Genomic DNA, 12,453 nt, shown 5'->3' with positions numbered 1-12,453 from the left:
CACGATGACACATATCAGACAGGTCACACATTGTAGTCAGGGTCACGATGAGACACATCAGACAGGTCACCCATTGTAGTCAGGGGCACGATGACACACATCAGGCATCAACTGTCTTGTTACTGTGGTGGTCGGCGATGTCCGTAAGGTACCCCAAACTGCCCGAGTGTCGTGACAAGTGCCGTAGGTGCGAGGGGACCCATTAGGGCGGTAGTCGAGATTTCAGCAAGTAAAGTAAGTACGCGTCTATAATGGCCCCTCACTGACGTGTGCTACAAGATACTGATTCACCATTGTGTCAGCTGTTGTCAGTGACACTATTATTGTCGGGATAGTGTTGGCACCGGTTATCATTATATTATCAACACTTCTCATTATTCTAATACTGAACAGGGACGCTTTCACTGAAGTATTTGCCGAGAGAAGCCTTTACACTCTTCAATGAAGGTAGTCTGTGTGCGGCTGCGGTATGAGTAATGTCTATTTCTTGAAGACAATTGCTACTGCTCCACACTGTCTGCCAGGGCTCACGTTTTCCGAGTAAGTGAACACGTTCATAAAATGCTGAAGCGTGCATAAAATCATTGAAAGACGCTCAAGCCCTTGATTTAGATTTACCTGACAGTTTTGAGGTCCATCTTCTTTTGTCTCCAAAAGGACAGCTATAAAGTGGTATCCATGACAGAAAGTATTGGCCCGTGTTTTTAGTTCCTTCGCCGTGTAGATGACCTGTGCCAGCTCAGCGGAGTGCCATATCACACTCAACAAAATCAATAATAGTTTATAATGCACTAGGGGCGGTCGGGTAGCCTTGTGGTTAAAGCGAAGACATCACGCCGAAGACCCGGGTTCGATTCCCGACATGGGTACAATGTGTGAAGCCCATTTCTGGTGTCCCCCGCCGTGATGTTGCTGGAATACTGCTGAAAGCGGCGTAAAACCATACTCACTCACTATAATGCACTAATTGGGAACAGACCCATTCAGGATGATGTTAAAAAGAGTTTGAGTTTGATTCTAAAAACGACATGCAATTTTGAATTACATCTGTTGTGTACAAGTGCAGGCACTCTACTGCTTGTAAGTTAAGGAAGCGTCAAAGAAATATGCTCGTCTTGCAACACATTATGTATGTAAGATAGGGATGCAGTTTTCTTTTGTAGTTTACTGATTGATAACATGAAACAGTCCACCAGCAAAAACAAATACACGTGTATGAAGTATTTTTAATACATCTCCGAATTAAATATCTTACGGCCATAGTTGGTGAGTCACAAACGTTATATTTCGTTTTGGGGAAAATCTTCATTACAAAAGGTTATCTACCTGCTGAATTATGACAATAACATCACATCCCTAGCTGCCATGGTGTCGCAAATGTTCGACCGATGAAGGTCAACACTTGCTGATATATAATTATGTACATTACTAACTTATTTATTAACAATTTCACACCCTTTCATCATACATGATATATATTTGTCATTGTTACCTTTATATATCTTAAAACAATATCTATAAACTATATTTTAACAGACATTTATTGAATTGTAGTGTCTCATAGGCCAAATCTGGCCAGAAACATTTATATGTGTGTGACACTTTAATAAAATATCTCCTTCTTCTTCTTCTTCTATTTCTCGATTCCCGACATGGGTACAATGTGTGAAGCCCAATTCTGGTGTCCCCAGCCATGATATTGCTGGAATATTGCTGGAATATTGCTAAAAGCGGCGTGAAGCCAAACTCACTCATTCACGCAAATGTGGCCAGGCGCAGGGAAACCACATCGTTATTGATAATTCTCGGTCGTTCTTCATTTGAGGCCATCGCTTCTTAGGTGTAACTTCATCAGCATAAACTGCCCAGAGACATATTGTGACCCGCTCCACTGTGTTCAGCCGACTGCGTCATCATGGTTCTCGAGCGCAAAGACATTCCTTGACCCGTTAACAACAACGTCAAAGACAGGTGGGCGCACTGTAAAACGATGGCAGAAGTGGAACCGGCAGAGAATCATGATTTCTAAAAGCAGTTCCAGTTCTTTAGAGCAGATATTAGAGTACGTGTGTCGTAACGATTTGGGCCGGGAGGTTACATCCTACAACAGATCCCAAGGATCTTGTTTCACCATGACAACGCAAGATCACACACATCACTCATCATACGTTATTTTCTGCACAGTAATAACGTTTTACCTCGGTCAGCTCCGGGGCGGTCGGGTAGCCTAGTGGATAAAGTGTTCGCTCTACAATGTGTGAAGCCCATTTCTGGTATCCCCGCCGTAATATTGCTGGAATATTGCTAAAAGCGGCGTTAAGCCATACTCACTCACTCACTTGGTCAGCTCACTCTGAACTCCGGGACCACCTTGGTCGTTAGATTCGAACCCACGCTAACCCTCTTGCAGACAGACGTCACTTCATAGAGGCATTTAGTACCGTATGACGTCAAACGAAGCCAATGGGGAACACGCGCGGTATTGAAAATGATCATTTGAAACTCCGCCAATGTGTAGTGAGTGAGTGAGTGAGTTGGGTTTAACGCCGCCAATGTATAGAGAGTGAGTGAGTGAGTGAGTTGGGTTTAACACCGCCAATGTATAGAGAGTGAGTGAGTGAGTGAGTGAGTTGGGTGTAACGCCGCCAATGTATAGAGAGTGAGTGAGTGAGTGAGTTGGGTTTAACACCGCCAATGTATAGAGAGTGAGTGAGTGAGTGAGTTGGGTTTAACACCGCCAATGTATAGAGAGTGAGTGAGTGATTGAGTTGGGTTTAACGCCGCCAATATATAGTGAGTGAGTGCGTGAATTGGGTTTGACGCCGCTCGTCTAAAGCGACTTTAATCTGAACCAAAATGTGTTCAGGTGCTGACAATACATCCTCATCTTCTCCTCGTGAGCTTCAGGCGCATCTCTGCTGTCTATATGCTTATTTCATTACGACATAACACAACATTTTAAAATCTTTTTTTTTGTTAATCCTTGTACATAGTCCGGCAAATCTTCCTGTGCTCATCAGAACATACTACCTGTGCGTTTCTTTTTTTGAAGAGTGTATATCTATTTTCGGGAGGACAGGGAAGTGATGGCCGGGTCAGCCCACTTCAGGGAGCACAATGCGTCGTAAACTACTCAGTAAGTTTGCACTGGGGTCGATCGTGACAAACATGTTGACATACGGTGTTGGTTAAACCCACAAGGAACGCTCTGGGTTTTTACAGCACACAGCGTGATCATGGAATATGACAATGCCAGGCGTTGTGTATTCCTCCAATTTAATTAGGTGTCGAAGGTCATTGTGTTTGTTTGTTGTTTAACGCCGCACTCAGCAATATTCAAGCTATATGACGGCGGTCTGTACATAATCGAGTCTGGACCAGACAATCCAGTGATTGACATTATGAGCATCGCTACACGCAATTGGGATCGATCAACCAGGTCAGCCAGCCTGACCACCCGACCTTATAGTCGTCGTAAGAGAGACAACTTATGTCAACGAACAATTTTGCAACGAAAAGTGAATCTTAATGGTTGTTAAGAGCCACATTATGTGATATTGCGATGCTACATGGATAGTAGGACATAATGGGAGTGAGTGAGTATTGTTTAATGCCGCTTTTAGCAATAGTCCAGCAATATCACGGCCGGGGACACCAGAAATGGGCTTCCCAAATTGCGCCCATATGGGGAATCGAACCCGGGTCCTCGGCGCGACGAGCGGACACTTTAACCACTAGGCTACCCCAAAAACGCAGGACATCATGGCAAGACGTTTACCTTTATTCAAGCCATGCTACTATACCTCTGTACTCGCAGCGTGAAGCGGTCACTAACAGCCCTGACGAGATGATGCTTACTCATACTTCAGCCGTGTTAGAATATCAGTGTACTCGCTGCGTGGATCACTGGGATATGTCCGGGAAAGACGTTTACTATATATGTATATCATTGTACTCGAAGCGTGAATCACTGGGATATGTCCTGGAAATACCTTTTCCATTAATCTGGCTATATATGTATATCATTGTACTCGCTGCGTGAATCAGTCACTGGGATATGTCCGGGAAAGACGTTTACTATATATGTATATCATTGTACTCGCTGCGTGGATCAGTCACTGGAATATGTCCTGGAAATACCTTTTCCATTAATCTGGCTATATATGTATATCATTGTACTCGCTGCGTGGATCAGTCACTGGGATATGTCCTCGAAAGACGTTTGCTATTAATCTGGCTATATAAATATATGTATAGTATTGTACTCGCAGCGATAAAGTCACTACAAGCTGCCATGAGAACATATAAAGTATAAATCTGGCCATGCTTGTGTTCCATTTTACTCGCAGCGTGAATCAGTCACCAGAAGCCCTCACATGAAGACGTTTACAATTCACCTGGCCATGCTTGTATACTATTTTACTCGTAGCATGAATCAGTCACAAGAAGCCCTCATGGGAAGACGTTTACAATTTATCTGGCCATGCTTGTATACCATTTTACTCGCAACGTGAATCACTCATCCGAAGCCCTCACAGGAAGACGCTTACAATTTATCTGTACATGCATTTATACCATTGTCCTCGCATAAGAAGTCGCCAGTGCTATCCCAAGGCTACGGAAACCCATCACCCCGACTACATTGGTGAAGTACAAAGGGTGAGTGAGTGAATATGGTTTCACGCCGCTTTTAGCAATATTCCAACAATATCACCACGACGGGAACCACCAGAAATGGGCTTCGCACATTGTACCCATATAAGGAATCAAACCTCGGCCTTCGGCATGACGAAGGAGCACTTTAACCACTAGGCTACCCCACCACGGGTGAACTGCAATGGGTGAAGGACAATGGTTGTCATCGTGACCCGACAGTGCACGGCGTCCCCCATGCTTTCAGTCACTGGTGTGTCTGGTCAAGAATCCATAATGTACCAGCCGCCGTGACATTGCTGGAATATTGCTCATTGCGGCTTCAGACAACAACCAATCACCAGTTGGCCTAGGACCTATATATGCTACCATGTCATTGTTGTTTTCAGATAATGATAAATGGAATATGAACCTTGTCGTATATATACTGACCCGCTTTGAAAAGGCGCCAACATGAATCCATGGAATTAACAAGTTAGTTCGAAAAGAACAACGAAAATAGCCAATGGTTAGGACTTGACGAAGCTCCAAAACTGTTCACCCGTGAAGATCCGGGTAAGAATTGGTCTTCAGCAACCCATGCTTGCCGTAAAAGGTGACTATGCTTGTCGTAAAAGGCGACTAACGGGATCGGGTGGTCAGGCTCGCTGACTTGGTTGATGCATGTCATCGATCCCAATTGCGTAGATCGATGCTCATGATATTAATCACTGGATTGTCTGATCCAGACTGGATAATTTACAGACAGCCGTCATATAGCTGGAATATTGCTGTGTGCGGCGTTAAACAACAAACCAACCAAACCATCCAAAACTGTTGTCAGTCGTCATCAAACCGCAAAAGGGAACAGTGCTCAAATACACGTTTTTTACACGTTCAAAGCCCGAAAAAACTCAAGATGTCATTACCTATTCGTGCAGAAATGGAGTATAATGGGAAGACATTCAAAGGCTACCCGCATAATCCCTGTAGCCGCTGAATTGCACGGGGGACGCAATGCCGAGGGTGAGTGAGTGAGTTTTGATTTTACGCCGCTTTTAGCAATATCCCAGCAATATCACCACGGCGGGGGACACCAAGAAATGGGCTTCACACATTGTACCCATGTCGGGAATCGAACCCGGGTCTTCGGCGTGACGAGCGAACGCTTTAACCACTAGGCTACTCGACCGCCCCTCAATGCCGAGATTGACACTTAAGGAACGGGAACGTGCCGTCATCCTGTCGAAAGCTCGATTTTGACTCTGAGGCACCGAAATGCACGTTTACAATGGCCGTCGGGGCACGTGAGTGGCGTAGGATACCACACGCTGTTGTCTAGAGACTGACAGTGTCCGTGAGAAGGCGCTGTGTGGCATGCACTGCAGCCAGGGGCTGTCATACCCGGAACTGACTCTGTCTTTTGACCCCTTGTGTGTCCAGGTCCTCTACATTAAGATTGTGTACTTTCCAATGAAACTTGTCTGTACTAATGTGGAACAAAGTTATCTGAGTGTGATTGTAGTACACAGCCAACACCATATCAAATTTGGTTAAGGGTCAATTTCACTTTTTACCTCTGGTGCGTTTTCAATGCGTTTCAGTATAATACTTAAACAATGCCTTGTCAACTTTGTTAAATAAAAAAATAAACATTTCAGACCCGTTCTGCGTGTCAGTCCGTCAGTGGTTTATAGGGTACTGTTTGCTAACAGGAGTCACAGCAGTATATCATATGTATGAATCTGTATATCGTATGAAGAGCCTCCTTTTTGCAGCCTTACCACCTAGTAGTGTCAGCACAAGTACCAGTCAGTCAACACTACCACATCCCACACAGCCACCCATTCTTGTCACCCCAAACGTTCAACATGGCGGACCAGGCTCGACGATTCGAAGCCTGGGACTATGCAGTGTTTGGCGCCATGCTGTTTATAAGTGCGGCAATTGGTGTGTATTATGCTGTGGTTGGAAGAAAACAGAAAAGTACGAAGGAATTTCTACTGGCGAGTAGTGGCATGGGAGTACTCCCTGTGGCTATATCCATCCTTCTCTCCTTCATGTCCGCCATCTTGGTTCTCGGCAGCCCAGCGGAGATGTACACAGAAGGAACCCAGTTTTACATGAGAGTGATAGGGTCTCTTGGATGCGCAATCGCGTCCGTTATTTTTGTGCCTCTCTTCTACTCCCTTCATACAGCAAGTGCTTTTCAGGTAGGTAACAAGTCTGATAGAATTAATTAGTTGTAGGATCCTATTTTTAGGTTGACTAAACAGTTATAATATAAAGCATGGCCGATGGTAAGTTACCATGGAGTCGGCCCTGGAGTGCCAAATTTGATATTTAGGAGGAAAACACCTCTGGGCGTTCCCGGGACCAGTTGGTTTGTTGTTTAACGCCGGACTAAGCAATTCCAGCTATATGACGGCGGTCTGTTAATTATCGAGTCTGGACCAGAGAATCCAGTGATTGACATCATGAGCATCGTTCTGGACCAGTAAGGACTCGGGAGACTCAGAGAGGGGATTTTGCAAATCAAACGAGAACAAAGGAGTACCGCTCATACCGTTTTTTAAAATGTACATATTCATTTTAATGTTTAGTCCCGGTTAAGAAGTTCGGAAAGGTTAATGTTTAGTTAGGGGCGGTCGGGTAGCCTAGTGGTTAAAGCGTATGCTCGTCACGCCGAAGACCCGGGTTCGATTCCCGACATGGGTACAATGTGTGAAGCCCGTTATTGGTGTCCCCCGCCGTGATATTGCTGGAATATTGCTAAAAGCGGCGTAAAACCATACTCACTCACTCACTAATGTTTAGTTAATGCATTTTAAGTTAAAAAGTTCAAAATGTATATATTCATAATAATCCATCAATGTTCCATCAAAGAGTCCCTCGAATTATGTGTTGGCTTTGTTTAATGTCCAGGTGAAGATGTTCCGACAGTGGTCTGTATAGTCGGTCGGAAAGGATGAGTGTGGGCCAGTCCTTCAACCTTGTTAAGTCTGTCGTCACGGGTTGAAAGGCAGGCAGTCCATCCGACGACAGCACATCTCCCATATTTCGTTTCATTATGAACACTTTTGCGACGAAATCTCTTCCCGCCAAAGTACTGTTGGAAGCGGCGTTAAATCCAACTCACACATTCACTCACTCGCGAACATGCAATGGCCCTTTGTTGTGGAAATTGGATCACAAAGGGCATAAAACACGGATAGGTCGGCTCGGCTAATGTGTATGTGTATTGTATCTATGTTAAACTGCGGCTTGGCATCTCAGTGGGCTAGCACTTAGGCATTGGCAATACACACACACACACACCACATACCACACACACACGCACACATCATACACCACACACACATAAAACACACACATACACGACACACACACAAACACCACACACACACAACACGCACAGAGAGCACACACATATAGCACACACACATACACACACACCGAGCACACACATATAGCACACACAGAGCACACACATACAGCACACACACCACACATACACAACACACACACACAAAGCACACACATATAGCACACACACAGAGCACACACACACATACACCACACACACACACACCACACACACAGAGCACATCCATACATTCACCACACACAGAGAGCACACACACACACACACACACACACACACACACACACACACACACACACACAAACACATGCGCGCAATTAGCTATACTGGCGCAATGATGGTGGATGAGACACCTAGTTCCATTTCACCACACCTTGTGACGTTCTCGCTCATCTTGATGTATCTGTCACGGTATAAAATCAGCTGATAATACTGGCTCATGTGACACGATGAACACATTGAAAGTCATATCACCGTATCACGTGCACCGTAACTGATTAAATACCAGCTTGATATGTCCCAGGATTTAATAACTATGATAGCTGTATCTAGGTTATTTATATTCACACAAGTTTGTACACAATGGTTCTCGAGAAAGAAACCAACGTTTTAGGAGTATGGGACTACATCGTTTTTGCAGCGATGTTGCTTATTTCGGCGGCCATTGGGATATATTACGCTTTGTCCGGTGGAAAACAAAAGACTACAGACGAATTCTTATTGGCGAATAGAGACATGGCCGTACTTCCGGTTGCTATTTCAATACTATTGTCGTTTATATCCGCCATCATGGTGCTGGGTTATCCTGCAGAGATGTATAACGATGGGACACAGTTTTACATCCGGGTTCTGGCAAGTATTGGGATAGCCTTTGGAGCTGTTGTGTTCGTGCCACTGTTCTATCCGTTAAAAGTCACGAGCAGTTTTGAGGTGAGTTGTTTCCCTTTAACAAAGGTCAGATACGAGGTGTATGTTAATGTGTAATGTGTGTATGAAATAGACAAACATGTACATTCGATACCCTCATTTCTGATTTTGTAACAAGTACTATGGATTGTATTGGTATTGAATCTATTTTTGAGGATTTTAAAATTGTTTAATATAAGCATTTTCTGGGGTTTTAAATCGCTCTCTATACGTGGTATGACCGCCTCCGTGGTCTAATGGATCTGGCGTCTGCCTGGAAAGCGCAAGGTCTTGGGTTCTATCCCCGGCCGCCATAACGTTCATAACAAAAAAACGTTAAAAGACGGTACTTATTGTTACCCTGCCTGACGCTCGGAATTTAGGGGCTAAAACAAGGACTGGTTGAAGTCAGTATTTTGTGTCTGAGTGGGGTATTCATGTTAAGCTGCGGCATGGTATCTCAGTGGGCTAGCACTAAAACTCGTTGTGTATAAGTGCACTAATCTTGAACGTGACGTTAAACCCCATTTCACCTCAACACAACTGTACTTGGTATTTGAGGTCATGTGGTTTTCCTACTTGTAACAGGAAGTTGCTGTTCTATAACATGTCGTTACTTTTCTGACTGGTTGTACGGACGTAATGATGTCCATGTGACGTCACTTTCTCATCTGACACTGTTTGATTTACCATATGAGTGTCGAGTGGTGAACCACACGCTCATGCAAACAGATAAATAAACATAATAAATAATAATAATAATAATAATACTGCTTATAATTATCCACGCACTAAAACCATGCTAAAAAAAAATAGTAATTGATCAGTGAACCATCTCATCCATGTCATATACACAACTAATCCGAATAGATGTGTGCAATCATAAATTCGTTATCTGTTTCAATAGCTTTGCGTTCTGGAGACAAAAAGCTCAAGGTCAATCAGTGTGCAGGTAGAACTATAAAGGTAACTTCAAATATCAACTCTCTGCAACTGTAAATATGAAACGTCAGCAACAGAGAGTAAACGGTCTCTATTATCCGCCGAAAAGATTCCATTGGTCGAAAAAGGCAAAATGCGGTCGGGTAGCCTAGTGGTTAAAGCGTTCGCTCGTCACGCCGAAGACCCGGGTTCGATTCCCGACATGGGTACAATGTGTGAAGCCCATTTCTGGTGTCCCCCGCCGTGATGTTGCTGAAATATTGCTAAAAGCGGCGTAAAACCATACTCACTCACTCACTCTGAAAGTCACAGCACAATAAACAGCACTGGATGTATACGTCTGTGTCTAGCTATGGGGCCAGCAGTCTCACTACAGTCAAATTAACAGCTGTTAAAACTTATCAGGAAATCTATTGTCTCGAAATCAACTTGTATCCTTTCAGAATCTGTATCGATTGAAAAATGTGTTCGAGTTGGTCTTGTCTGAAATATATAATGTTCCGGAACATGTATTTCATGCCCGGGGCATGGGCTAGCGTCGTGGTTAATGCGTTCGGTCGTCATGGCGAAGACCCGCGTTTGATTGACCTCATTGGCACAGTGTGGGATCCCAGTACTGGCGTCCCCAGTCGTCATGGCGAAGACCCGCGTTTGATTGACCTCATTGGTACAGTGTGGGATCCCAGTACTGGCGTCCCCAGTCGTCATGGCGAAGACCCGCGTTTAATTGACCTCATTGGTACAGTGTGGGATCCCAGTACTGGCGTCCCCAGTCGTCATATTACAACAATGTTGCTATAAAACGGTACAAAAAAATACTCACTCACTAACGCATTTCATCACCGAATCGCTAAAAGTAGGTGTCCGGGCTAGCAAGGTGTCACGTGTACAGCTTGTCGGTTAAATTCGGACAGAGTGTCTGCCCGGAGACCAGAATGGCGGTGGTTGTATCGCCGGCCGCGTCATACAAGACGTTATGATGGTACTTGTTGTTGCCCTGCCAGTGTTGTTTGTTCGTTTGTTGTTTAACGCCGCACTCAGCAATATTCCAGCTATATGAAGGCAGTCGGTAAATAATCGAGTCTGCATCAGATAATCCAGTGATTGATATTATGAGCATCAATAAACGCAATTTGGATACGATGACATGCATCAAACCAAGTCAGCGAGCCTTACCACCCGATCCCGTTAGTCCCCTCATCGACAGGCATAGTCGCTTTTTGAGGCAAGCATGGGTTGTTGAAGACCTGTTCTACCCCGGGTCTTCACGCCCTGCCAGGGAGTGACATTTGGTGTAATAGGGACAGTTAAGACATACAGGGTCCACACCGTCCACGTTTTCTGTGTATAGATATATAACAGCTGCATCATCGTATCACGTTGATGTCAGCGTGTCATTGTCTTAATCCAGCGTGCCATCAGAAGCACTGTGTTATCAGCTAGATAACATACATACCGTGTTGTACACACACCTAGATAGATACTCAGTCAATGCAATATGATCTGATTGAGACACTATAAGTTCCCTTGGGACAAACAATTATCTAAGACACGCTCCATGATCATTGTGCCATAGGATGCCTCGACTATGCTACCATTGATTTGATGTTTGAAAAGCCAGATCTTTAGAAGACTAAAGATTTATTATTGAACAAGATGGCCAAATACTATCTCGAAGCACTGGACTACGTTCTTTTTGTTGGAATGCTGGCTGTCTCCGGTGCCATTGGGATTTACTACGCATGCGCGGGAGGACGGCAGAAAACAACCAAAGAATTCCTGTTGGCTGACAGAAGTCTTGGAGTAATACCAGTGGCAGTCTCAATTCTGCTTTCGTTTATGTCTGCAATTCTGATTCTTGGAACTCCTGCTGAGGTATACTCGGAAGGGGTTGAGTTCTGGCTGCAGGCTTTTGGGGGGTTCGGGGCGATCGTTGCTGCCCAGCTCTTCGTCCCGCTGCTGTTTCCACTGAGAGTAACGAGTTCGTTTGAGGTAAGACTAATGCAACCTTCGAGGCATGTTTATAAGACGGGTGATATCGGTGATTAGGTTGAAAACAAATTGTGCGTGTCATCGTGTGTGGGTGAGTGAGTATGGTTTTACGCGGCTTTTAGCAATATTCCAGCAATATCACGGGTGTGTGTGTGTGTGTGGGGGGGGGGGGGGGGGGGGGGGGGGGGCGGGGGCGGCATCAGAAATAGGCTTCACACATAGTACCCATGTCGAAATCGAAGCCCGGTGTTCGGCGTGACGAGCGAACGCTTTAACCACTAGGCTACCCGACCACCCCGGGTGTCATCGTACAGGGGCGGTGTTGATCATTAGTCGTAATAGAAATCACCAGATTGTCTGGCCGAGTGTCGTCGTATTGCTGGAAGTGGGGCGTAAAAAAACATCAAAACATTGCTTGCCGAAGCATGAGGCAGTGAAAGTCAGTATTAGTTGGGGCGGTCGGGTAGCCTAGTGGTTAAAGCGTTCGCTCGTCACGCCGAAGACCCGGGTTCGATTCCCGACATAGGTACAATGTGTGAAGCCCATTTCTGGTGTCCCCCGCCGTGATATTGCTGGAATATTGCTAAAAGCGGCGT

General features: G+C 44.9%; 1 protein-coding gene across 3 annotated transcripts in view; it reads left to right on the top strand.

The window, feature by feature from the left end:
* Window positions 1–6,413: 6,413 nt before the first annotated feature.
* Window positions 6,414–12,453, top strand: part of LOC124150299 (sodium-coupled monocarboxylate transporter 1-like) — a 42,769-nt gene continuing 36,729 nt past the window's right edge. Inside the window, exon 1 of one of the 3 annotated variants that reach the window (XM_046522274.2) lies at window positions 6,414–6,845. In XM_046522274.2, coding sequence (XP_046378230.2) covers window positions 6,504–6,845 — 342 coding nt within the window. In that variant the 5' untranslated portion in view covers window positions 6,414–6,503. Of the gene's footprint in view, window positions 6,846–8,546; window positions 8,948–11,372; window positions 11,858–12,453 lie in introns of those variants that run through there. The other 2 variants (XM_046522272.2, XM_046522276.2) reach the window with 2 other exon arrangements.

This window comes from Haliotis rufescens, unplaced genomic scaffold (genome assembly GCF_023055435.1).
Source record: "Haliotis rufescens isolate VD_foot unplaced genomic scaffold, xgHalRufe1.0.p SCAF_33, whole genome shotgun sequence".
Taxonomy (NCBI): domain Eukaryota; kingdom Metazoa; phylum Mollusca; class Gastropoda; order Lepetellida; family Haliotidae; genus Haliotis; species Haliotis rufescens.
The sequence above is the reverse complement of the archived record's forward strand: the minus strand, read 5'-3'. Positions and strand labels throughout refer to the sequence as shown.